General features: G+C 47.2%; 1 protein-coding gene across 1 annotated transcript in view; it reads left to right on the forward strand.

The window, feature by feature from the left end:
* The first annotated feature begins 12209 nt into the window (after positions 1–12209).
* SLC35F3 (solute carrier family 35 member F3) overlaps positions 12210–26760 on the forward strand; it is a 135259-nt gene continuing 120708 nt past the window's right edge. Inside the window, exon 1 of the mRNA XM_006069371.4 lies at positions 12210–12540. Coding sequence (XP_006069433.3) covers positions 12465–12540 — 76 coding nt within the window. The 5' untranslated portion in view covers positions 12210–12464. The remainder of the gene's footprint in view (positions 12541–26760) is intronic.

A 26760-nucleotide genomic window follows, 5' to 3' on the forward strand; every position in this document is an offset into this window, starting at 1 on the left:
GAAGCTGGTACATCCATTTCCCAAGGCGGAGGAGAACCATCATTTCTTTTTTTTTTTCTTATTGGGGCTCAGTTCAGTTCAGTTCAGTTCAGTCACTCAGTCGTGTCCGACTCTTTGAGACCCCATGAACCACAGCACACTAGGCCTCCCTGTCCATCACCAACTCCCAGAGTCCACCTAAACCCATGTCCATTGAGTCAGTGATGCCATCCAACCATCTCATCCTCTGTCATCCCCTTCTCCTCCTGCCCTCAATTTTTCCCAGCATCAGGGTTTTTTCAAATGAGTCAGCTCTCTGCATCAGGTGGCCAAAGTATTGGAGTTTCAGCTTCCAAATCAGTCCTACCAATGAACACCCAAGACTGATCTCCTTTAGGATGGACTGGTTGGATCTCCTTGCAGTCCAAATGACTCTCAAGAGTCTTCTCCAACACCACAGTTCAAAAGCATCAATTCTTTGGCACTCAGCTTTCTTTATAGTCCAATTCTCACGTCCATACATGACCACTGGAAAAACCATAGGCTTAACTAGACGGACCTTTGTTGACAGAGTAATGTCTTTGCTTTTTAATATTCTGTCTAGGTTTGTCATAACTTTCCTTCCAAGGAGTAAACGCCTTTTAATTTCATGGCTGCAATCACCATCTGCAGTGATTTTGGAGCCCAGAACAATAAAGTCTGACACTGTTTCCCCATCTATTTCCCATGAAGTGATGGGACCAGATGCCATGATCTTAGTTTTCTGAATGTTGAGCTTTAAGCCAACATTTTCACTCTCCTCTTTCACTTTCATCAAGAGGCTCTTTAGTTCTTCTTCACTTTCTGCCATAAGGGTGGTGTCATCTGCATATCTGAGGTTATTGATATTTCTCCCGGCAATCTTGATTCCAGCTTGTGCTTCATCCAGCCCAGTGTTTCTCATGATGTACTCTGCATAGAAGTTAAATAAGCAGGGTGACAATATACAGCCTTGACATACTCCTTTTCCTATTTGGAACCAGTCTGTTGTTCCATGTCCAGTTCTAACTGTTGCTTCCTGACCTGCATATAGGTTTCTCAAGAGGCAGGTCAGGTGGTCTGGTATTCCCATCTCTTTCAGAATTTTCCACAGTTTATTGTGATCCACACAGTCAAAGGCTTTGACATAGTCAATAAAGCAGAAATAGATGTTTTTCTGGAACTCTCTTGCTTTTTCAATAATCCAGCAGATGTTGGCAATTTGATCTTTTGTTCCTCTGCCTTTTCTAATATATATATTTTATATTTTATATATAAATATAGCTGATTAACAATTTTGTGATAGTTTTAGGTGAACAGCAAAGGGACTCAGCTATACAAATACACTTATCCATTCTCCCCTAAATTCCCCTCCTATCCAGGCTGGAGAACCATCATTTCTTGAATACCTGTTGGGGGCCAGACATGGTATGGTCCTTCCACACCCCTCATTTGTGCTGATACTCAGTTAGGACTCTGAAGTCCCAGGAGGGGGAACCTCAGGCTACTCCAGGTGTCCACCTAGGAGCCCCCACCCCCAGCCATGCTGCTTTTTGAGGATGTCTGCCCCCTGTTGTCTGCCACTGAGCAAGGACAAGCTCTTGACTAGGATCCATAGAGGAAGCTACCAGACATCCTGTTCCAGCCTCCACTGTTCGTCATGATCCCAGCTCTGGGCTCGGCATGACCACAGGGCCAGCTGTTGTCTAGTGACCATGGAGCAGGCATGGAGATGCCTGGATGGAATGTGTCTGGAAGCCCACTGGTGACATCCAGTGATCCTGCTTCTTGATGTCTTGCCCGGAGTTATCCAACCTTGACATTCCTCCTTAGAGAAAGAGGAGAAATCCTAGTGGGACACCAGTGAGCCCAAGTTTGTTGGTAATACACCTCAGCGAAGAAGAGAAGGGAGATGTGAAGGTAGAGAAGGCTGCCCTGCACCCGCCCGTGAAGTTACTGAAAAAGGTTATGTTATTCCTGCCAGATCGGGGCAATGAGCTGCTCAATGCATGAGGGTTAATTTCCTTTAATCATTAGATTTTTTTTCTCCTTTGCAATGGTTGCTCCTCTCTGAAAGCTTCTGAATGCTGCAGACTGACTTATTTGGGTAAGAGTTCATTTCTGGTTCCTGGAGCTACGTTAAGTGATAATTTTGAAACTCGGGTAACCACAGGAATAATTTGTTACTTTTCCTCCTTAATACTGTAAAGGACTGTGACACAGTGTTAAATATTTCAGAGTGAATTAATTGAAGTGGTCTGTTTTCTATCTGTTTAAAATCTTGACTGGATTTTAAATTTTTATTATTTATCTTGAACAGATTAAGTAAACGTTTTTGCATACAAAGAATGTTATTGTTAACAATATTTTTCAAATCACATGGATTATGACCCATGAGTGAAGTATAATCAAACCAACTTAGTTGATCACAATCAGTGGGGTTTTTTTTTTTTTTTTTGCAATGAAAGAACAGAATTGAACAAAATGAATAGGAAAAGAATAGCCACAACATGATAAAAGGTATATTTTATTAAATATTAAAATCAGATATATATATAGTTGTATATGTAAAACATATGCCTAATTTTTTAAATGATGTGTAATTTATAGTTGATTCTTCTTTTGCATTATACAACTTTATGAATTTTAACAAGTGTAAATGTACTTCTAGCTTTGTCCAAAAAGTGAGAAAACTACTTAAAGCAAAAATCTGCTTAACTAAGTGGAGATATTCACAAAGAATAAGATTCATTTAAGATCTTTAGAGGCATTGACATTGTTGTATCTAAAAAGATAATTTCACACACCACTGATTTTAAAGCCAAACAGAACCTTGGAGACTCTCCAGTCAATGGTTTTCAAAACTTTCTTTTTGCAGTGACAACTGTTTTTATAAGCCAGATCTACCATGGAACCCCAACAAGTAAGGTAGAGTTGCTTTGCACAGAGACCAGGAAAGAGTTTGAAAACCCTCTTGTGCCCAAATTAGGAAACTGAGGACTAAAGTGGCTGAGTGACCACTGAAGGTTGGTCACTCCAGCTGGCAGGGCTGGAGTTCAGACTCAAGCTCTTGGCTGTTGTTCAAGGTATTTTCCATACTGTCTTGCATGGAAGCTCAAGAGAGTCATAAGTACAGCTTAACCCCACCAAAGAGATTGGATGTCTTAGTTAACTATCCTGTGAAAGTGTTAGTCGCTTCAGTTGTGTCTGACGCTTTGTGACCCCACAGACTGTAGCACGCTAGGCTCCTTTGTTCTTGGAATTCTCCAGGCAAGAATACTGGAGTGAGTTGCCATTCCCTTCCAGGAGATCTTTCCAACCCAGGGATTGAATCCAGGTCTCCTGCATTGCAGGTGGATTCTTGACCGTCTGAGCCACCACGGAGGCCCTATATGTATTCACATACCACCAGAGAGGAAGGAATAGGCCAGTGACCCCTATGGATGACAGAATCGTGAGTCTGCTCAGGAAGTCAGGTTAGGTTATTTGGGCAGCACGAGTTATTTAGGGAAACTGGAGCCTGAATGTAAGCCCAGAGCTGGGAGCTCCATGCCAGGAGGAAGTGTGGTAGGCCTCCAGAATTTGAGGAATTGGCCAGGCCCTACATAGCACCTGCTTTGGGGTGATTCACCCTCAGCTTATCTGCCTCTTTCTTCCTAACGGGCCATGGGTAGGCCCCTACTTGTGGGTTGCAACTGAAATATAGCCACTTGGTGGTAGGAGAAACTAGCTGTTTCATCTCCTTTCTTCTCTGGGACCCCTCTTCCACTTCTTTTTCTTTGGTTTGCAAGTGGGAAGTGGGGAGATAGCAAGAAGGTCATTAGGGGCAGGTCAGGGAGTATAAACATCAGGTTTGTGGTGTGTAAATTCTGCATCAAAGGATTGTTACCCTCGTATCTATTCAGTGAACTTACTTCAAACACACGGAGACCATCTACTTTCTTTTTTTTCCAGCTTTACCCCATTTATTTACATTGCTTAAAGTATTCTATTACATAAACACATGACAGATTACTTCTCTGTTGATAGACTTGGGTCATTTACAGTTTGTGGCTACAAGGATCTCTAATACTATGCACACTTTTATCCGTGTCTCCTGATGTTGTTGCTGTTGTTGTTGTTTAGTCCCTGAGTCACGTCTGTTTGTGACCCCATGGACTGTAGCACACTAGGCTCCTCTGTCCTCCACTGTCTCCAGAGTGAGTGAATTTGCTCAAATTCATGTCCGTTGAGTCAATGATGCTACCTAAACATCTCATTCTATGCCATCCCCTTATCCTCCTGCCCTCAGTCTTTCCCAGCATCAGGGTCTTTTCCAGTGAATCGGCTCTTCATATCAGGTGGCCAAAGTATTGGAGCTTCAGCTTCAGCATCAGTCCTTCCCATGAATACTCAGGGTTGATTTCCTCTAGGACTGACTGGTTTGATCTCTTTGCATTCCAAGAGACTCTCAAGAATCTTCTCCAACACCACAGTTCAAAAGCATCTATATATTTCCCTAGGGGGAACCTGCTGTCCAGCACAGGGAACTCAGCTTGGTGCTCCATGATAACCAAGAGGGGTGGGACGGGAGGGGTTGGGAGGAGATTCAAGATGGAGGGGATATATGTATACATATAACTGATTTACTTCATTGTACAGCAGTAATTAACACAGCAACACTGTAAAGCAATCATACTTCAATTAAAAAATAAAAGGAGACTCATTTCATATATGATATTATACGTGTTTCAATGCCATTCTCCCAAATCATCCCACCCTCTCCCTAAAATAAAATAAAATTAAAAAAAAATAAATAAAATAAATAAAAATTAAAGGAGAAACACTGAAGAAAACAAAAGCAAAATAGAGCAGAGAAGATAGACTATCTATTCTCCATGAGTACACCATACCAGGCTGCCACAAACTGCCATTAAATATCCCACGTCCTCAACTGCATTGAGGAAAACAGAAAAACAAACAACAGAGTGGGGTCAGAGACAAAGAACACGCTTCTGTCAGAACAGCGGCCATCTGATGTAGAGCCGACGAAATGCTTGACTTTGATGAGTGAACCATACATTTTTAGAAGATGGCAAGGAAGAGCTGTTAATGAATATGACCTGGAAAATGTCATCTCAGATCTGCTTTAAGATTAATCTCTGTAATACTAAATTTAAGACAGGTGGATGCCCAATAATATCATTCAGTTATTGGCTCCCACTCATACTCTCCAAAGGGACTTCCCAGGTGGCTCAGTGGTAAAGAATCTGCAACGCAGGAGACCTGGGTTCAAGACCCAAGGATTTTCCCTTGGGTGGGGAAAATCCCCTGGAGAAGGGAATGGCTCCCCAGTCTAGTATTCTTGCCTGGAGAACCCCATGGATAGAGGAGCCTGCCGGGCTACAGTCCTTGGGGTTGCAAAAGAGTCAGACACGACTTAGTGACTAAACAACAACATACCCTCAGAAGAAGAAGAGAGGTCAAGTAATCCATCCTCTGTCCTGGATATTGTTTATACAGAGTTGTTTCCATTTATATTTCAAGGATCATGTCTCTTTTTTGTTGTTGTTGAAAGAATTATTAGCACTTTTTTTTTTTTTTTGGTAATTTGAGATTTGGCTGTTGAGTGGGAAACTTGGTGATTTTCTAGGTATCCCTGAATTAGATCATTATAGCCTAGCTCCAGCATAGAGTTTTAAATTGTTTGAATTTTTAAGATACTGGTTTATACACATACACCAGTACACAGTTAACTTTCTAGAATACTCTTATGTATGTCAGTTTTTAAATATGCATCCCCAACACACCTTTTAGAAGGAAATGGCAACCCACTCCAGTATTCTTGCCTGGAGAATCCCATAGACAAAGAGCCTGGAAGGCTAGAGTCCATGAGATTGAAAGGTTGTTGCTGAACGAAAAGACGCCAGGATTCTTGGCCTCCAGAGGAGAAGAATTCAATCTGGGGCCAGAAATGAGGCTTGATCGCTCAGAGCTTTTGTGTAATAAACTTATATTAAAGTATAAAGGAGATAGAGAAAGCTTCTGACATAGGCATCAGAAGGGGGCAGAAAGAGTACCCACCTGCTAGTCTTCAGCTGGATGTTATATAGTCACTAGCAGTCTGTTAATGAAAGAAAGGAATGTCTTAAAACTCAGAATGGCACCAGGCCTCTCACCCATAAGATGCATTTTGGGATAATCTTGGCACCAGATGATTCATCCCGGGCCATAAAATGATTAACCTGAATCTTGTAGAAAGGCAGATTACCATACAAATAGTTTTGTTTACATAGATTAGGTGAACAATATCTGAGTATAACATACTGGTTTGTCAAGTAGTTTCTGAGCCATTCAGTTCAGTTCAGTCGCTCAGTCGTGTCCAGCTCTTTGTGACCTCATGAATCGCAGCACGCCAGGCCTCCCTGTCCATCACCAACTCCCGGAGTTCACTCAGACTCACGTCCATCGAGTCGGTGATGCCATCCAGCCATCTCATCCTCTGTCGTCCCCTTCTCCTCCTGCCCCCAATCCCTCCCAGCATCAGAGTCTTTTCCAATGAGTCAACTCTTCGCATGAGGTGGCCAAAGTACTGGAGTTTCAGCTCTAGCATCATTCCTTCCAAAGAAATCCCAGGGCTGATCTCCTTCAGAATGGACTGGTTGGATCTCCTTGCAGTCCAAGGGACTCTCAAGAGTCTTCTCCAACACCACAGTTCAAAAGCATCAATTCTTCGGCACTCAGCTTTCTTCACAGTCCAACTCTCACATCCATACATGACTACTGGAAAAACCATGGCCTTGACTAGACGGACCTTTGTTGGCAAAGTAATGTCTCTGCTTTTTAATATGCTATCTAGGTTGGTCATTTGGAGAAGGCAATGGCAACCCACTCCAGTACTCTTGGCTGGAAAATCCCATGGATGGAGGAGCCTGGTAGGCTGAAGACCATGGGGTCGTGAAGAGTTGGACACGACTGAGCAACTTGACTTTCACTTTTCCCTTTCATGCATTGGAGAAGGAAATGGCAACCCACTCCAGTGTTCTTGCCTGTAGAATCCCCGGGACGGGGGAGCCTGGTGGGCCGCCGTCTATGGGATCACACAGAGCCGGACACGATTGACGCGACTTAGCAGGTTGGTCATAACTTTCCTTCCAAGGAATAAGCGTCTTTGAATTTCATGGCTGCAATCACTGTCTGCAGTGATTTTGGAGCCCCCCAAAATAAAGTCTGACACTGTTTCCACTGTTTCCCCATCTATTTCCTATGAAGTGATGGGACCAGATGCCATGATCTTAGTTTTCTGAATGTTGAGCTTTAAGCCAACTTTTTCACTCTCCTCTTTCACTTTCATCAAGAGGCTTTTTAGTTCCTCTTCACTTTCTGCCATAAGGGTGGTGTCATCTGCATATCTGAGGCTATTGATATTTCTCCTGGCAATCTTGATTCCAGCTTGTGCTTCATCCAGCCCAGCGTTTCTCATGATGTACTCTGCATAGAAGTTAAATAAGCAGGGTGACAATATACAGCCTTAACGTACTCCTTTTCCTATTTGGAACCAGTCTGTTGTTCCATGTCCAGTTCTAACTATTGCTTTCTGACCTGCATATAGGTTTCTCAAGAGGCAGGTCAGGTGGTCTGGTATTCCCATCTCTTTCAGAATTTTCCACAGTTTATTGTGATCCATACAGTCAAAGGCTTCTGAACCATTAGGCAGAACCAACTTGAAGACAGAGTTTGGGGTAAATGCATAGTACATTAACATAGCTTAAGACAAACATTTCCATAAGAAAAATGCATTGGTTATCTCAAGGTTTGAGAATAGTTAACTTCAGGTGAAACCAGGTGTCATTTTGGTAACACAGTATTTTAAGAGAAACCTTTTAACTTTGTATGGAGAAGAAAAAAATATCGCTAGTTTCCTCCTGCAGCTTATGAGGGATAAAAATGTCTGACACTTGCAGGCTATTTCCTCCCTTTGGAGACTCCTGGCCTTCCTGCCTGTTGCCCTCTCAGGATCACACAGAGTTTATATGACTGAAGCTACTTAGCCTGCATGCATCACACCTACTCCCAAAAAAGATGTGCACTGAGGAGTATCAGTGTTCCTATGGAAAGTAGCAGGGCCTCCTGATTTAAAAAGAAGTGGAGGAGGCTTCCCTGGTGTCTGGTGTTTAAGAATCCAAGCTTCCACTGCAGAGGGCATGGATTCCATCCCTGGCCAGGGAACTAATTCTGTAAGCTGGTGGTGTGGCAAAAATAAATAAATGAACATAATATTTTTTAAAGGAGTGGAGGAAGTTTGTTTTTTATTTGAAACACAAGGTGAGGGAGCACACAGGCTGATAGAGTTGAATAAAGAAAAACACTCAATGCTTAAGACTAAGGGGAAGAAGTTGAGAACTGGTACCATACCAACTCTTCGATAAGCAGAAACTGAAAGCCACAAGGAGGTGATGACCTCTTGGGTATCAAAATGTCCTAGAGTGAAATTAATGGCAAGGGTATTTAGTAATATTTAATTATCTATCATCGAAAAAGCAAGAGAGTTCCAGAAAAACATCTATTTCTGCTTTATTGGCTATGCAAAAGCCTTTGACTGTGTAGATCACAATAAACTGTGGAAAATTCTGAAAGAGATGGGAATACCAGACCACCTGACCTGCCTCTTGAGAAACCTATATGCAGGTCAGGAAGCAACAGTTAGAACTGGACATGGAACAACAGACTGGTTCCAAATAGGAAAAGGAGTACTTCAAGGCTGTGTATTGTCACCCTGCTTATTTAACTTATATGCAGAGTACATCATGAGAAATGGTGGGCTGGAGGAAGCACAAGCTGAAATCAAGATTGCCGGGAGAAATATCAATAACCTCAGATATGCAGATGACACCACCCTTATGGCAGAAAGTGAACTAAAGAGCCTCTTGATGAAAGTGAAAGAGGAGAGTGAAAAAGTTGGCTTAAAGTGCAACATTCAGAAAATGAAGATCATGGCATCTGGTCCCATCACTTCATCGGAAATAGATGGGGAAACAATGGAAACAGTGAGAGACTTTATTTTGGGGGGCTCCAAAATCACTGCAGATGGTGACTGCAGCCATGAAATTCAAAGACACTTACTCCTTGGAAGGAAAGTTATGACCAACCTAGATAGCATATTCAAAAGCAGAGACATTACTTTGTCAACAAAGGTCCGTCTAATCAAGGCTATGGTTTTCCAATAGTCATGAATGGATGTGAGAGTTGGACTATAAAGAAAGTTGAGTGCCGAAGAATTGATGCTTTTGAACTGTGGTGTTGGAGAAGACTCTTGAGAATCCCTTGGACTGCAAGGAGATCCAACCAACCAGTCCATCCTGAAGGAGATCAGTCCTGGGTGTTCATTGGAAGGTCTGATGCTAAAGCTGAAACTCCAATACTTTGGCCACCTGATGCAAAGAGCTGACTCACTTGAAAAGACCCTGATGCTGGGAAAGATTGAGGGCAGGAGGAGAAGGGGACGACAGAGGGTGAGATGGTTGGATGGCATGACTGACTCAATGGACATGAGTTTGGGTAAACTCCAGGAGTTGGTGTTGGACAGGGAGGCCTGGCATGCTGCAGTCCATGGGGTCGCAAAGAGTTGGACATGACTGAGCAACTGAACTGAATTATATATTTGAGTTACATTTAAGATTGCAATAAATAGAAAATATATACCTAAAAGGGCTTCCCAGGTGGCATTAGGGGTAAAGAACCTGCTTGTCAGTACAGAAGACATAAGAGATGTAGGTTCAATCCCTGCATCATGAAAGATTTCCTGGAGAAGGGCATGGCAACCCACTCCAGTATTTTTACCTGGAGAATCCCATGGACAGAGGACCCTGGTGGGCTACCATCCATAGGATCACAAAGAGTTGGACACAAATGAAGCAACTTCGTGCGCACACATGCACAGATAAGTAAAAAATCAGCTAGGCAGATACTTATTGGACATTTTGGTTGTGACCTGTGCAGCAAAATGAGTTTGGCAGTCCAGACAAGCATGAGCACGATGAGCTCTTCTAAAACCACAGTCAAATGAAAGGAAATGGATTACAGATTACTGTGTCTCCTACCTCAACTGGAATAGTTACATGGAATTTTTACATTTTATAACATAAGAGAATAGCATAGCAGTTGTAGGTGTAGGCTTTTGATTTGTTCAGAGTTGCTCAAGGGAAAAAATGGAGACACTGATGTAGAGAACGGATTTGTGGACACAGTGGGGAAAGTGTGGGACAAATGGAGAATGTATTGACATAGATACAGTACCATATGTCAAATAGATGGCTGGTGAGAATTTGCTCTCTAACACGGGGAGCCAAGCCTGATGCTCTATGATGACCTGGGGGACGGGGGATGCAGGGAGGGAAGGGACGCTCAAGAGGGAGAGGATATGTATATAAAGGCTGATTCAAGTTGTTGTATGGCAGAAACCAATATAACATTGTAAAGCAATTTTCCTCCATTGAAGAATAAATAGAAAAATAAATAAATCCCTGCTCAGCTGGTTTCTATATTACCTGGGACATTTTAGTTCATTTCTCTTAGCCTCAGTTTCCCCATTTGTAAAATGAAGTAACAACAATTTTGCAGAGCTTTTGTGAGTAGAAAATGAAGTGATTTATGTAAAACACTTAGCACAGTACTTGATACATAGTGCTCATAAAATGGGTAAGTTATGATGTGATGTTTATTTTATTTAGTTATTGTGTATATGGCAAAAGTTGACTGATGAAACAACACGCGGGAATATTATGCTGTAAGGTCTTCTTTAATAGATGAGATTTTTTTTGAGTTTTTGGTTTACTTTTTGTTTGTGCTTAATTTTTACAAAGAAGGGGATGGTTTATTGCCTTACTGCGTTGTCATCTCTAGGGTCCTGGGGACAAGGTCTGAGTAAGAGGCCACAGTGCGAAGGCTACCACTAGAGGGCCTTTCCTTTGCTAGAGCAATGAGGCAGCGACCCTGGGAAGCCCTGGCTTTCTGGAGACCCAGCAGTCATGCTGTTCTTTTCGGGAGTTCTAGAGAGCAAGCGAATAACAGGAACCCTACAAAAGCAACTGGTAGGAGCCACTTCCACCAGAGATCTGGGAGCATGCAGGTGGATGTCACCAGAGACACCTGGTAGGTTCCAGGCTAGGGAAACCGGATTGCTGTAAGACCCCTCTCCACCTCTGCCATGCCACTGAATTACCCTTATGGGGGATAAAAATGACATCATAGAGTGGAACATCCACTTTGTGACAGGAAACCAGGTAGAGTGGGAGGTAAGGGCTTAACAGTAACAACAAAACCCACCTGGAATCAGTACGGAGCCTTCAGATTCCCAGTGGAGACAGACCAAAACCGATGGCTGGGCCTGCGTGAATGAGATGCCCATAAAGCCCTTAGAGTTCCTGGACCACACAAGTCCTGTGCATCCTTTCCACAAGGATGATGGCTGGGCGCCTGTGATGATGCACTATTATAAGATAAACGTCCTGGGGACCGGGTAGTCACCCAGGGATCGCCCAGCCAGTGATGCAAGAGGTATGTCATTGCTTTTAATCAAGCATCATTGGCCAGTAGCTACAGGTGGGTCAGAGTAGGAGCGGTGAGACCAGGGCTTGCAGAGGCAAAAGCTGCAGCAGAAACCTAGGATCTGGGCCGAAATGAAGCTTTCCCTGCTTCCCAGGCAGTCGGACTTCTCAGAACTGGGGCACCAGGGCAGGGGCAGAAGTCCCAAGCCTTTATTTTCTTGTGGTAGCCTTGCTTCTCTTGACTTGGCACCGTCCTTAAAAGGAAAAATAGCTGTCCAGGGGATCAGGCAGAATAACGTGCCCCCAGACTTCCAAAGAAGTTAATGCCAGCCTGAGAAAGCTTTGCTTTTTTCTGACTCCTCTCGTAAACCAATACTTCAGGATTTTGCGCAGGGAGGAGGCTAACTCCCCAGCCGAAGTCAGTAGCTCCCTGTTTAAACTTGTGAACCTCTGAGGCTAAGTTCTCAGGGCCTCGCCCCCCGTGCGCTGGTCTCAGCAAAGGACAGGGGCTGCCGGGGAGCTGCGGGCCGGCCCCCCGCCCCGACCGGAGGCAACCCTCAGGGCCGAGCTCCGAGGGAGGAAGCCGGCTGCGGGGCTGGGCGGGCGGCCCGGGGCGGGGGCGGAGCAGGTGAGCCCACGGGGTGGGAGCGGGGAGTGCACTTGTACGTGACGTTGGAGTTTGCGGCAACCTCGGAGCGGGAGGCTGTGCGCGCGGGTGCGGAGTGGGTGCGCGGCCGGCGACGATGCGCTCCGCGGAGCGGCCGCCGCAGTGAGCCCTGCGCGGCGACGGGAGCCCGGCCGGCGGCCCCGGGAGGCAGGGCCGGGGCGGCCAGCAGCTCGCGCTCCTCCCCGGAGGAGGCCAACGGGCCCGCGAGGCGCGCTCCAGCCGGCCCCAGGATGTAGGCGATCGGCGGCGGCGCTCCTGCAGGCTGACGGCTCATCATGAAGAAGCACTCGGCCCGGGTGGCCCCGCTCAGCGCCTGCAACAGTCCGGTCCTGACCCTCACCAAAGTGGAAGGTAACGGACCGGGTCGGCGGGGCCTGGAGCGGGGATCCTCGCACCCTGTTACCTATGCCCCTGGGACAGCGCCGCGCGCCTCCGGAGGTGGCGGTTCGGTCGCCTGGCTGCCACGAGAGGCTGAGGGGAGAGAGTCGCGGGCTGCCCACCCGGCTGCCTCCTGTCCCGCACTTCAGATCCTTCGAGGCCTGTCCGGAGTCCCCTGGGTTGGGAGCGTCACCCCACCTCACCCCATCCCGCCTCCAGGCAGACCAGAGGCATAGCTCAGAGAAGGCTGGCTGCCGCAGGCGGAGACATCCCGCCCAGCGCTCTGAGCCTTCCCCAGCCCACAAGCCAAGCGATGCCCCGCTCCGTGGCAGGGCCAGCAGGTGAGCGAAAAGCCACCAGCAGCCTGGAAAACGTTTCTTTCCCCGTACTCAGGGGATCTGAGGCAGAGACCCATAGCGGCTCCGGAGAGCAACCTTACTCAGACCCAGCGGGCACTCGGCTGGAGTAAAGAGGACCTTGCCTTTTTATGAGGAAAGGAGGAAAAGCAGAGGGAGACAGCCTCAGCCCCCAACTCCTCCTCCCAGGAGGCCGAGGTGAACTGGCTGAGACTCCTTAGGCCAGGTAGAGGGCTGCGAAGGGACCGTCAGTGGGTTGAGGAAAGCAGACCCCTTGTTCTAGACTAAGGATCCCAGTGCGAACCTGGCTTCTGCTATTTCCCTGTGACTGGAGCTTGGAGCTGGGACCTCTATGTGATGGTTTCTGAGGATCCTGTATTCCCTCCCGAGCTCTCGTTTGTTACAAGGAGAGAGGGAATCTGAGAGGGAGAGGAGGCTGGCAGGGCACCTACCTGCCAGTAGTCATCCTGGTACCGTTTCCCCCATACTAGAGAGGAGGCCTCTGAGGCCCAGAAGGGTGGATGGACTTGTCCAAGATCTACAATGGTAGGTGGAGAAGCAGGAATGGAATCTCAGCTGTTGGAACCAAAAGCCATGCTTTTCAGAACATCACTTTGCACTAACCTGCAACTCAACAATTTCTTATATTCTATATATTTCTTAATACTTAACTATTTCTCCTTTCCTACCTTTAGAAGATTGTTGGGATTTTTTGTTTGTTTGTTTTTTCCTGCACATGGCTGTCTCTCCCTTCCCCCATCCCAATTTTAGTAAAGACTTGGTATGAGTGACCCACACCTGAATTTAGTGCATGTGCTACCTCTGGGGTGGGGGTGGGGGGAGTGAACATGTTAGTCGCGCAATCATGTCCTACTCTTTTAGACCCAATGGCCTGTAGCCCGCCAGACTCCTCTGTCCATAGGATTCTCCAGGCAAGAATACTGGAGTGGGTAGCCATTCACCATTGCATATTCAAGTCTTCCTGAGGATCTTGCCCAGAGGTATAAGTAAGTTGGGGAGGGAAAGAGTTGGATATTTGTGTCCCTTGGGGAAGCTGGAAGTGTCTTCTTGTTCGTGGGGTCTTCATGGGAAGTACCTCTGTCTTCACTGATGAAGTCAAATTGGTCGGCCCTGCTCTTTAGTTATGGGGTACCTCCCCCAGGCAGCCCCCAGCCCACCTTGGACAGGACACCTCCCAGGGGGCACGCGGAACCAGGCTGGGCATGAATGGCGAGGCCTCCAGAGCTGGGCACTGTGACCTCAGAGGTACTTCAGAGGGCAAGGGTGACTAGCCAGGCCCAGGCCCCCCCTCTAGCCAGGCCTAGGGTTGGCCTCCAAGGAGTGAAAATGGGGATTCCCTCCCCCAAGTCCCTTAGGGCTGCCACCAGGTGAGCCTTGAGCCTACTCTTCACATGGATCCCCTAGCAGAGCCCAGGTTTGCTTTCTTAATTAACATTTGCACATAAATGTCTGTGGATAATGGGAAGTATATTAAACTAAGAATTGGGCAGCTCAGGGGATTAGACTCCCCCCTTGCAGTGTATAAATCATAAACACTGAGCCTCAGTTTCCTCGATTATAGAACAGAACTAACAATCTACCTCAGGGGACTTTGGGAAATGAATGCATTCAGGTCAGTAGGTAGGTAGGTGACAATACCTGGCTGGCACATGCCTGGCACACAGTAGGTGCTTAATAAATGTCTGGCAATCCTCCGGTCACAGACTGTCTCACACCTTTGGTGAACCTTCTTGCTGCTCTCAAAAAGAGTACATGTGTGGGGTATCTAGATGTTTTGGGAAGTATCCGGAAGCATCTGCAGAGTTCCAGTGATACTAGAAGTCCTCCAGTTGCCTTTTTGTATAGGATACCTGTGTGTGTGTCAGAAAAAGTCTGCAGGGCAGAGCTAATTAAACCTGCCATGGGTATGCCTAGACTCTCATGTAGCTCTTTCTGTCTGTCTGCTTCTCTTCCCTTGGTATTTGTGTTCAACTTGGCTTGGGTCTATTTTTTGAAACCATTTGCATCTTGTGTGCTTGTTTTGGAAGTGTTGAATCATTTTGTTTTGCCTTGGATGCACAGGATAAGGTGGTCCCCCTACTGTGGCTGTCTCTGTGTGGATGGCAGACAGGCTCCAGTGATGGAAGGCAGTTAGCAAAGAATATTTATTAGCTTGTGTGGTATGTCTTCTAAGGGGAGGCAAGAAAGCCCCAGCATGTGGTACATATAAAACCAAAATAGAAAATACAACTCTTAGTGGAACTGAAGCACAGGATGGTGGACAAGATGACTTCATTTACTCAACAAATACCTCCTCTGATCCTGCTCTGTGTCCCTGGAAGTGCAAATAGGAGCAATGAAACTTCATTCTTTGAAGGAAGTTTCAGCTTAGTGGGAAAGAGACCCATACAAATGAATAGGTAATCCAGTACGAGGTAGTAAATTCTGGTTTAGAACTGAGGACAGACAATTGCAGGGACACTGATAACTGGATAATCTGAGGAGGGGGAGGGGAAGGATTCCTGAGAAGGAGGAAGAGGCCTTCCTGAGGAGGAGGAGAAGGGGGAGGCCTTCCTGAGGAGGAAGAGGAGGCCTTCCTGAGGAGGAGGAGGGGGAGGAGGAGGAGGCCTTCCTGAGGAGGAGGAGGAGGAGAAGGGGGAGGCTTTCCTGAGGAGGAGAAGGGGGAGGAGGAGGGGGAGGAGGCCTTCCTGAGGAGGAAGAGGGTGAGGAGGAGGGGGAGGAGGGGGAGGGGAAAGAGGAGGCTTTCCTGAGGAGGAAGAGGGGGAGGAGGAGGAGGCCTTCCTGAGGAGGAGGAGGAGGCCTTCCTGAGGAGGAGGAGGGGGAGGAGGGGGAGGAGAAGGGGGAGGCCTTCCTGAGGAGGAGAAGGGGGAGGAGGAAGAGGAGGAGGAGGAGGAGGCCTTCCTGAGGAGGAGGAGGAGGGTTTCCTGAGGAGGAGGAGGGGGGGAGGAGGAGGAGGAGAAGGGGGAGGCCTTCCTGAGGAGGAGAAGGGGGAGGAGGAGGAGGAGGAGGAGGAGGAGGCCTTCCTAAGGATGGGGAAGAGGCCTTCCTGAGGAGAAGGGGGAGGAGGAGGGGGAGGAGGCCTTCCTGAAGAGGAGGAAGAGGACTTCCTGAGGAGGAGGAGGAGGGGGAGGAGGTGGAGGCCTTCCTGAGGAGGAAGAAAAGAAGGAGAGGGAGGCCTTTCTGAGGAGGGGGAAGAGGCCTTCCTGAGGAGGAGGAGGAGGCCTTTCTGAGGAGGGGGAGGGGGAAGAGGAAGCCTTCCTGGGAAAGAGGATGAGGAGGAGGAGGTCTGCCTGAGGAGGAGGAGGAGGAGGCCTTCCTGAGGGGGAGATTTTTCTGTGGAGGAAGCCTTCTGAGGTAGAGTCTTTGCAATTGAAGTGAGAAAACCTGTCAGGCAGGGAGGGAGGGGAGGCTGGTTCAGGCAGAGGGAAGGGTAAGTGCACAGGTCCTGCCAGAAAGCATGAGAAGGGGACTGCGCCTGGGCTCTGGGAGGAGTTGCGTCTTGAAAAGGGACTTCAGCCAGGTTGATGGCATCTCTCCTGTCTGACGGCACACCTTGTTTTTTTTCATCTTCCTTTCCTGGCGTTCCCCCTGGACCCAGACACTGAATATTGATCAGTAACACATCTTTACTTGGATCGTCTGTATTCACAACCAAACTAATTCATGTTCAATAAAATTGCATTCAGTAGGAATTAATGGCTGAGAACAGGACAATAAACTCCCCCAGGAGGCCGCCATGGCCTGTGGACTGGGTTTGGGGCCCACCTATCCTGCTGAAGCAAGTGACTTTGGCTTGATGATTAAAGCTCTCTGGGAATCAGTTCTTTCGAATGGAAATGAGGGTGATGATCCGTCTCCAGTAATAATGAGAGTAATAGTTTCCTGCTAATGAGTGTTATGATAGGTTGCAGGTACTTTGCTTGGGGAGATGGCTACATAATCTCTTTGCCTTCTAAAGGAAGGAAGCATTATTACTGCACTTTACAGACGAGGAAACTGAGGCATCAGGGATTCACTCATAGAAGCTGTGCAATGAGAAATCAAGGGTACTGTCAATTCCCTGGTAGTCCAGTGGTTAAGAATCCATGCTTCCCCCGCAGAAGACCTGGGTTCAATCCCTGGTCAGGGAACTGAGATCCTGTAAGCTGCAGCATAGCCAATAAAAAATTTTAGATAAAATTCTATTAGAAAAAAAAGGAAGAAGCAAGGGTGCCAGGCTACACAGGCGTATTTGCCTGGCACTTTGTAAGTGCTCAGTGCCTATCGCCTCCCGTCACAGTGTGACTTGGAGGTCTGGACCACTGCTACGGCTCACAGGGCCCACTACTCTTGCTATTACTACTGCCTCTGCTTCAGGGCCGTCAGCCTGTCTCAGCCTCCCCCAGCCTTGATCTGGCTCCTTTGTTTATTCATTTATGACTGTGTTAGGTGTTTCTTGCAGACGGGGCTTCTTGCTGTGGTGTGTTGCCCCAAGGCATGTGGGATCCTAGTTCTCCAACCAGGGATTGAACCCATGTCTCCTGCATTGGAAGGTGGATTCTTAACCTCTAGACCACGAGGGAAGTCCCTCTGTTTTTTGTTTTTTAAAAGATGGTTTCGTTTATTTTACTTTTTGGCTGTGCTGAGTCTTTGTTGATTCTAAGGTTTTTTCCTAGTTGCGATATGCAGGCTTCTCTTTGCGGTGACTTCTCTGGTTGTGGAGCCTGGGCTTTAGGGCATGTGGCTTCAGTGGGCTCTGGAGCCCAGGCTTAATAGTTGTGGTGCACGGGCCTTGTTACTCCATGGCACGTGTGATCTTCCCAGATCAGGGATCGAACCCGTGTCTCCCGCATTGGCAAGCTGACTTTTTATCACCGAGCCCCCAGGGAAGCCACCTCCTTTGTTTTTATTAAAGGAATAAGACTGTTATTCGGGGACGTGCAGCCCTGAGGGTCAACCTTAGAAACCTCTTGCCTTGAGAAGTGTACTGCCAAAGGGTTCCCACGCCCAAAATGTTTCCTAGGTTGCATCGCTCTAGGCCTAAAACCTCAAGGACAAAAATCACTCCTGTATTGATCCAGTGTGTTACCTAATATGTGCAAGAGAGGGAACCACATATTACTGGAGATGCTAAGAGGAGCCAGTTATAATTCTTGACCCAAACAAGTGAGAAATGTCACAAAGAAATATTGCATGTTGGAAGGTAATTTTTTTTTTTTTGGTCAGGCCCACTGCATGTGGGATCTTAGTTCCTCCACTGGGGATGGAGCCTGGGCCCTCTACATTGGAAGTAGAAAGTCTTAACCACTGGACTGCCAGGGAAATCCCTGAAGCTCACTTTTAGCTGGGACACAGATAGCCACTCTTGTCACTCTTACCCTTGCTTTGTCAAAATGACATAATCTAACAGGACACTATTTCCTGCTGAGCCTGATGTGGTCTCAGAACCCTTCTCATCACTGAACTCCAGGTGATGATTATGTTTCCTTTCAAACTGGTCTTCTGGGAGCGTGATCGCAGCATCATGGTAGAGGCCACGCCTCTGCCCTCTGGTGTCATCGTGTGCTATGCTTAGTTGCTCAGTTAGGTCCAACTCTTTGCAACCCCCATGGACTGTAGCCTGCCAGGCTCCTCTGTCCATGGGGGTTCTCCAGGCAAGAATACTGGAGTGGGTTGCCATGCCCCTCCTCCAGGGAATCTTCCTAACCCAGGGTCTGATCCCAGGTCTCCTGCATTACAGGCAGATTCTTTACTGTCTGAGCCACCAGGGAAGCCTAAGAATACTAGAGTGGGTTGCCATGCCCTCCTACAGGGGATCTTCCCAACCCAGGGATCAAACCCAGGTCTCCTGCATTGCAGGCAGATTCTTTACCATATGAGCCACTAATGAAACCCTGGTGTCATAGGGGAAAGGTAAGAACATGGGCTTCCAGGCAGGGTGGCCCTGCAGACCAAGATGCAGAGTTAGGAGAGGGTAGCATTTGGCAGAGACCTGTGGGCATCTGGTGGGGACAGAGCTTACGTTATTTAAAGAAGTCAGGGGAAGAAGGTCCAAGGTCAAGGCTGGCCACAGGCAAACTTGGAGGGCCTCTCGAATTCTGGGCCTGGGAGAGTAGATTGAAACTAGTAGGAAGAGGGAGGTGTGGAAGAAGAGAAGGGAGACACCGTCTGAGTCTGGGGTACATGGCTATGATGTTCAGAATGAACCATGAAGGTGATTTCACCAATCACAATAAATATTTATAAAGGAATTAGAGTAGAATCAAAAACAGTCAAGTATATCACAGACAGAGTTGAAGTTGGAGGGCAGAAAAGGGAGTCATCCAAGAGGACTCTAAAGATGAAGATGCTTTAAATTCCCTGGCAGTCCAGTGGTTAGGACCCTGCACTTCCACTTCAGAGGCACAGGTTCAATCCCTGGTCAGGAAACTATGATCCTGCAAGTTGAGTGACATGGCTCCCCCTAAAAAAGTTAAATAAAAATAAAGATTAAGATGTCATTGGCAGTCACAGCTAGGGAGACAGGGGACGCGTCACATTTAGACAAGATGAGAGTGAGGCCTTGGCAGTGCCTTTGAGTGCAGGTGTTTGCGTGTAGGAGGCGAGAAGCTGGGAGAAAGAGGTGGTGAAGGCCGAGTGACAAATCAGGTTGGAGATGGCAGGGATGAACGGGCTGGCCCAGAAGCCTGCTGGCCACAGACATTGGGAAGATGGAGAGGCAGAACCCAGATCAAAGGGCATCATGGAAATCCCAGGAAGAAAACTAAGGATGAGAAATTGTGCTGCAGTATCAAATAGGGCCAAAGGAAGCAGATTTTGTTTTGTGTTTTGACCTCACTGTTCAGTTTGTGGAACTAAAACACTCGCCTTTGACAGTGAGAACAGAGTCCTAACCTCTGGACCCCACGACATAGTTTTATAGAAACAATTTTGCTGGTCCACAAACCAGATTGCAAGGGGTGAATGTTTGGCAAAGGAGAAGAAAAGCAGAGGCCAGTAAAGGTGTTGGTCAGTAAGAGAGGTGAGGGGAGTTAGGTTCTCTTTAAGGGGAAGGGGAGAGATGTGGGGAGATCTGGTCAAAGTGTTAGTCATTCACTTGTGTCCGACTCTTTGCAATGCCATGGACTGACAATAACCCGCCAGGCTCCTTTGTCCATGAAATTCTCGAGGCAAGAATACTGGAGTGGGTAGCCATTCCCTTCTGCAGGGCATCTTCCCAGGCCAGGGATCGAACCTGCATCTCCTGGTTGGCAAGCAGATTTGTTATCACCGAGTTACCTGGGAATCCCTAGGGAGAGCTGATGTTTCTGTAAATTGGAGGAAGGAGTCTAGTGCCGGGGCAGGTCTGGAGTTGCCCCAGGAGAGTGTGATTGAGGCAGCAGAGACCGGAGGCAGAGGGGCTTGGGAGGACAGACCAGGCCAGAGAAGGGATGGTTAGCCTGGCGAAAAGGGAAGAGATGAGATCAAAGACCTCAGAAATGTCGGCTGCTGGGGAGGGAAGCCGAGGACCTGAGCTGATGACTTGGGTCTTCTCTGTAATGTACGAAGTGGCACCATCTGCCAGAAATGATGGATGGAGATGAAGGCTCGCAGAGGTGAGGAAGGGTTTGGAGGAGCTGTGTGGGCTGTGTGGGAGAGCCCAGGAGAGATATAACTCTTAAAAGCCTTTTTGGCAAGTGATCCATTCTCACTGGTTAAGACACCATGTCACTGAAGTGGAGTGTGGAGAAAGAATGCCCTGTGGGCACAGGATGCTGACATTTCATGTCCTGCTTCCCTACTAGCTAATTCTCACCTCCTGAAACCTGGGCTTCTCTTTTCTGAAAAGAAAGGGGATTAAAGTAGAGCTTCCATGGCTGTTTCAGCAGAAAGAGTCTATGAGTCGAGTAAGTAGCTTACTCATTAGCAGGGACTGGTTTATCTAATGAAATCTCTTTACTATCAGAGAGCAAGACTGAGGGAACAAGACCCAGGGCAAGTCAGAAATTTGACCTGTGTGTGTGTGTGTGTGCACGCGTGCACACACGTGTGTATAAGTGTGGATATGTGTGTGTGTGTGTGCATGTGTCTTCATAGAGGAAGTAGTGCGTGCATGCTCAGTCCTGTCTGACTGTTTTGTGACCCCATGGACTGTAGCCCGCCAGGCTCCTCTGTCATGGAGTTCTCCAGGCAAGAAGACTGGTGTGGGTTGTCATTTCCTCCTCCAGGAGATCTTTCTGACCCAGGGATCGAACCCGAGTCACTTGTGCCTCCTGAACTGGCACAAGAATGGGGGTACAGAAGGAGGTCTAGAAAGACCCCAAAGAGGAGTGTGCAAATTTCCAGCTTTGCCTGGAGCTGGCCTGGATGTTTCCACATCAAAGCCTCTCTGCCTGGGATGCGCTCAGCCCATCACCCTCAGCCCAGGCAGAGGGGTGGAGCGAAGCCAAGGAGGACTTTTGATACCTTAAGCTGACCGCACTTGGGTCCTTAAACAAGCACCCTCAGTCCTGCCTTAGAAATGGACGTTATATGACTCTGCTGAGAACCAGATGTTCTAGAAGACAGTGCTCTTTGTGCATCAAGATGAGTTGTGTAACCGCCTAGGCCACCAGTTAAAACATCGCCCTGTCTCTCTGCTCCCCTTCGGAGGGGGAGACTCCATGTACCCCTTCTTTCCTGGGGGGCTGTGCTGCACACAGTCTGTCTCCCTGTGAGGCACGACAGCCTGACTCCCACCACACAGACTTGAGAGAAGAGGAGTGTGTACATAAGCTGGTGTTTGTGTGTGGGTCCCAGCAGTGCAGGAATATCCCCCGATCTTTCTGGGGTGAGTGCCTGCTGTGAACAGAGGTATGATGTGCCTGGGCAGGCGGTGGAACCCTGGAGGCTAACAGGCCACGACTGGCAGGTGCGGGGATTAAAACTGATCCCTTCCAGCCCAGGTGTCTTCAGACCACAGATCCAAACAGGCCCTTGCTCCCCTCCCAAGGTGGCCTCTTCCTCCCCCAAGGCGCTAAGGGCATTATCTCAAGCTTACCCGTATCCACTCACCTTCTCAGAAGTCATGTTTGCTTTGAGCTGTGAACATTCCAGAATTGTTTTAAATCCACTGCAAGGGACAGTGTGGTTTGGATATTGGGAGTTATTTGGGGATCTCTAAGGATGCGAGGAGCGGGGCGGAGAGGCCAGTACTAGTGTGTGTTCTCGGAGGTGGTGATGATGGCCGGGGAGCGGGCCAGATTTGGGGCTGATTCCGACTAGCGCTGCAGCCAGGTGGAACTTCAGTGAACTTCCTTCTGCCAACCGGCTCCACCCCCTTTTAAAAAGCAGCCTTCCTTCACCTCCCAGTTCTGTATCCACACCAAGGAAATTATTTTGTTTTTTAAAAACAACTTTGCAGCTGCCATGTTGTCATCTATCTCTGCATGTTAATCTCCAGGAATTACAGCAACTGCTAAGTCGCTTCAGTCATGCCCGACTCAGTGCGACCCCATAGACGGCAGCCCACCAGGCTCCCCCGTCCCTGGGATTCTCCAGGCAAGAACACTGGAGTGCGTTGCCATTTCCTTCTCCAATACGTGAAATTGAAGTCTCTCAGTCATGTCCGACCCTCAGTGACCCCATGGACTGCAGCCTACCAGGCTCCTCCGCCCATAGGATTTTCCAGGCAAGAGTACTGGAGTGGGGTGCCATTGCCTTCTCCGAATTACAGCAAATGCTTAAGCAATTCAGAGAAGTACCTGGTATTTCTAATGTAGTCATTCATGGCAGTTATTTTTTTCTTTTTTTTTAAAACAAATCTTGTATTTTACAGTTGTTGTTGTTTAGTTGCTAAGTCATGTCTGACGCTTTTGCGACCCTATGGACTATAGCCTGCCAGGCTTCTCTCCAGGGATTTTTCAGGCAAGAACACTGGAGTGGGTTGCCATTTCCTTCTCCAGGAGACCTTCCCAACCCAGGGATCAAACACATGTCTCCTGCATTGCAGGTGGATTTTTTACCACTGACCCACCAGGGATGCCCTATTTTAGAATAGTTTAGATTTACAGAAAAGTTGTAGAAATAGTACAGAGAGTTCTTAAATGCTTCACGTCCAATTTCTTCTATTATTAACATCTTCTATTAGTATGGTACATTTATCACAATTAATGAAGCAACATTGATGCATTATTATTAAACAAAATTCATATTTATTCAGATTTCTTTGGTTCTTACCCACCATCTTTTTCTGTTCTAGGATGCTGTCTAGCATGCCATATCACATGCCTCTTCAGTCTTCTCTTGGTTACTGTATGGCAGCATTTCTTCTAAGAGGTTATCACAATAAATACTCATCCACAGCTTGTCACCACTTCCTGCACAGTGACAACTCTCGGTCTGTGCCTCACACCTTCACACACACAGTGCACTCCCCGCTGTAACACCCTCAGGCCAGTCTGCTCAGGCTGCCATGACAAAGTACCACCGCCCGGATGACTTAATAGACTATTTTCTCACTGTTCTTCAGGCTGGAAGTCCAAGATCAGTTTTAGTTCAGTCGCTCAGTTGTATCCAACTCTTTGTGACCCCATGGACCACAGCACACCAGGCCTCCCTGTCCATCACCAACTCCCGGAGTCTACCCAAACCCATATCCATTGAGTTGGTCATGCCATCCAACCATCTCATCCTCCATTGTCCCCTTCTCCTCCTGCCCTCAATCTTTCCCAGCATCAGGGTCTTTTCAAATGAGTCAGCTCTTTGCATCAGGTGGCCAAAGTATTGGAGTTTCAGCTTCAACATCAGTCCTTCCAATGAACACCCAGGACTAATCTCCTTTATGATGGACTGGTTGGATCTCCTTGCAGTCCAAGGGACTGTCAAGAGTCTTCTCCAACACCACAGTTCAAAAGCATCAATTCTTCGGCACTCAGCTTTCTTTATAGTCCAACTCTCACATCCATACATGACCACTGGAAAAACCATAGCCTTGACTAGACGGACCTTTGTTGACAAAGTAATGTCTCTGCTTTTATGCTGTCTAGGTTGGTAATAACTTTCCTTCCAAGGAGTAAATGTCTTTTAATTTCATGGCTGCAATCACCAAGATCAAGCTGTATGCAAAGTTGGCTTCTGGTGGAGGTGCTCTTCCTGGCTTATAGACAGCCACTTCTTTGCTGTGTCCTCATGCAGCTCCTCTCTACGTGCACAGGAAGAGCTCCCTGCTGTCTCTCTTCCCATAAGGCCACCAACCCTATCAGATCAGGGCCCCACCCTTATGACCTTAGAGGCTTCAACTACAAATGCAGCCGTTGGAGGTTACAGTCTTAATGTATAAACTGAAGGAGGACATAGGCATTCAGCTCACAAAAAGTCTTCATTTCATGTTGGTGAACCCCAACCCAGAGTTCCATACACACTCAGGATGCTCCAAATGTAAAAATAGAGTCTGTCCTTTTGAAAACTTAAAGCCCCTCTTTAGTGATCGGCAGATGTGACCAGGGTGGTCAGCACCAGTCACTTCCAAAGGGAAGAATAAGGTTGCTGTACATTCCTCTGGATGCTTTGGGGTCAGATGGATGCTTGGAACTGCATTCAGCCCCTCACTACTCTGTGACCTTGGGAGACGAACTGTGAGACCCTCAGCTGTCCCACAAAGGAAGAATAGTCATATTTTGCCAACATTAAGGCAAGTTTTGAAAAAAGCTGTGTACTCTCCTGGCAGAGAACATACACGCTGTATGTTTAACTGTCACTTGGGGAATTCCCTGGGGGTCCAGTGGTTAGGACTTCATGTTTCCACTGCCAAGGGCCTGGGTTCAATTCCCTGGTTGGGGAACTAAGATCCTGCAAGCAGTGCAGTGGCATGACCATGCAGTCTAAAAAAAATTTTAAAAATAAAAAAAAACCTCATCACTTGCCCTTTGCTTCCCCATGCCCTCTTCTTCTCCCTTACTCAGGGTCAGCTTTAATTATCTGTGGAGTCCATCTTTCCCGGGGCCCATTGCCAGACATTAATGTGACTGAGCCTTCATCATGCATGAATAATGGGAATATTTTCTGACCCAAGGGCCAGGAATACAAACAGAAGTTTGACAAGTGCAGGTGGGCATCATCCGTCAGGATATGTGACATCAGGATTGCTTTGGGGACACCCAGGGCCTGGGGTGGCCTTACACATATGGCAGCCTTTTCTTCCCTTCCCATGAAACCACGTCTTAAATGAAACAGTCACACATAAATTCACTGAGCAAGTATTTAATGAGCAGATGAGGTAAACAAAAGCTTTCTTCCAAGCTCCTGATTTTATAAAAGCTGTTTCATTGGGTGACCAGGCCCTGAAAGAATATATGCGTCAGTGATCAGCAAATGGGGAAATCGCTCATCAAGCCCTCTTCCCTGGGCAATCCAGAAAAGAAAAGGGTGGGGGCTCTGTTCCCAGAGCAGCCATCAACTGTGTCTTGTGTGGGTCAATTTGGAAACATTGACCCATCTATAACGTGGATACCGTAAACCCCAACACTTGGACGGACAAGCTCCCCTAGGAAAGGGTGTGTGTCTGCCTTATGCCTCACAGCTAGCTAGCAGCAGCTAAGTCGCTTCAGTCATGTCTGACTCTGTGCAACCCCATAGACAGCAGCCCACCAGGCTCCCCTGTCCCTGGGATTCTCCAGGCAAGAACACTGGAGTGAGTTGCCATTTCCTTCTCCAATGCATGAAAGTGAAAAGTGAAAAGGAAGTCGCTGAGTTGTGTCTGACTCTTCGCAACCCCATGGACTGCAGCCCACCAGGCTGCTCCATCCATGGGACTTTCCAGGCAAGAGTACTAGAGTGGGGTGTCATTGCCTTCTCCGATGCCTCACAGTACGTGTCAATAAATTGGCTAAAACTTTAGGCCATCTAAGAGAAACAAAAACATATCTGTAAAGACTTAAAGTAAGTCCCCAACATACAAACAAGTTCTGTTCTGAGAACACGTTCTTAAGTCTGATTTTTGCCTAAGTCCAACAAAGCCCAGGTACCCAACTAACACAATCTGCTATGTTGTACTGTACTGTAATAGGCTTATAATACTTTTCACACAATACATAAAAACAAACAAAAAATAAAACATTTTAAATTTATAGTACAGTACCCTGAAAAGCACAGTAGTACAATATGACAGCTGGCATACAGGGTCTGGCATCAAGTGAACAGGCAAGAAGAGGTACTGCCTGGAGGAGGGAGTGGAGATGGGAGATGGCAGAGCTGAAAGATCATCAGCAATAGGAGACGGAGGGCAAGCTGCAATGTCTCTCACTCCTGGCACTGATGGAACGCACGTTCACATCTTTGAAAGTTTACAACTTGCGGGTTCATGTGTAGGGGACTTACTGTATATATGAGTGTTCATAGCAGCGTTATTCACAGTAGCCAAAGAACTAGAAACTGTACCCTTGTCCATCAACTGATAACTGGATAAGCAAAATTTAGACTAGCCATTTGCCCTACTATCCAGTTATAAAAAGAATGAACTCCCTGACGCATGCCGTGAGTGCCATGGAGGAACCTCAAATACATTATGCTGAGTAAAAAGTCAGGTGCAAAAGTCGACAAATTTATATGAAAAAACCAGAGTAGGCAAATCTGTAGTGATAGAAGATTTGTGGTTGCTTGGGATGGGGGCAGGGGGCTGGGGAGTGACTTCAGAGCACTCATGAGGACCCATTTTGAGATCATGGAAGTGTTCTAAGACTGGATGGGGTGATAGATTCACAATTCTGTAGATTTACTAAGAATCATGAATTGCACTTCTGAAACAAGTGAATTTTGCAGTTAGGAAAATTAGTTCTCAAAAAAAAAGCTTTGAAAAATTAACCGTGTAGGTCTTACTGAT

Source organism: Bubalus bubalis, chromosome 4 (assembly GCF_019923935.1).
Source record: "Bubalus bubalis isolate 160015118507 breed Murrah chromosome 4, NDDB_SH_1, whole genome shotgun sequence".
Classification (NCBI taxonomy): domain Eukaryota; kingdom Metazoa; phylum Chordata; class Mammalia; order Artiodactyla; family Bovidae; genus Bubalus; species Bubalus bubalis.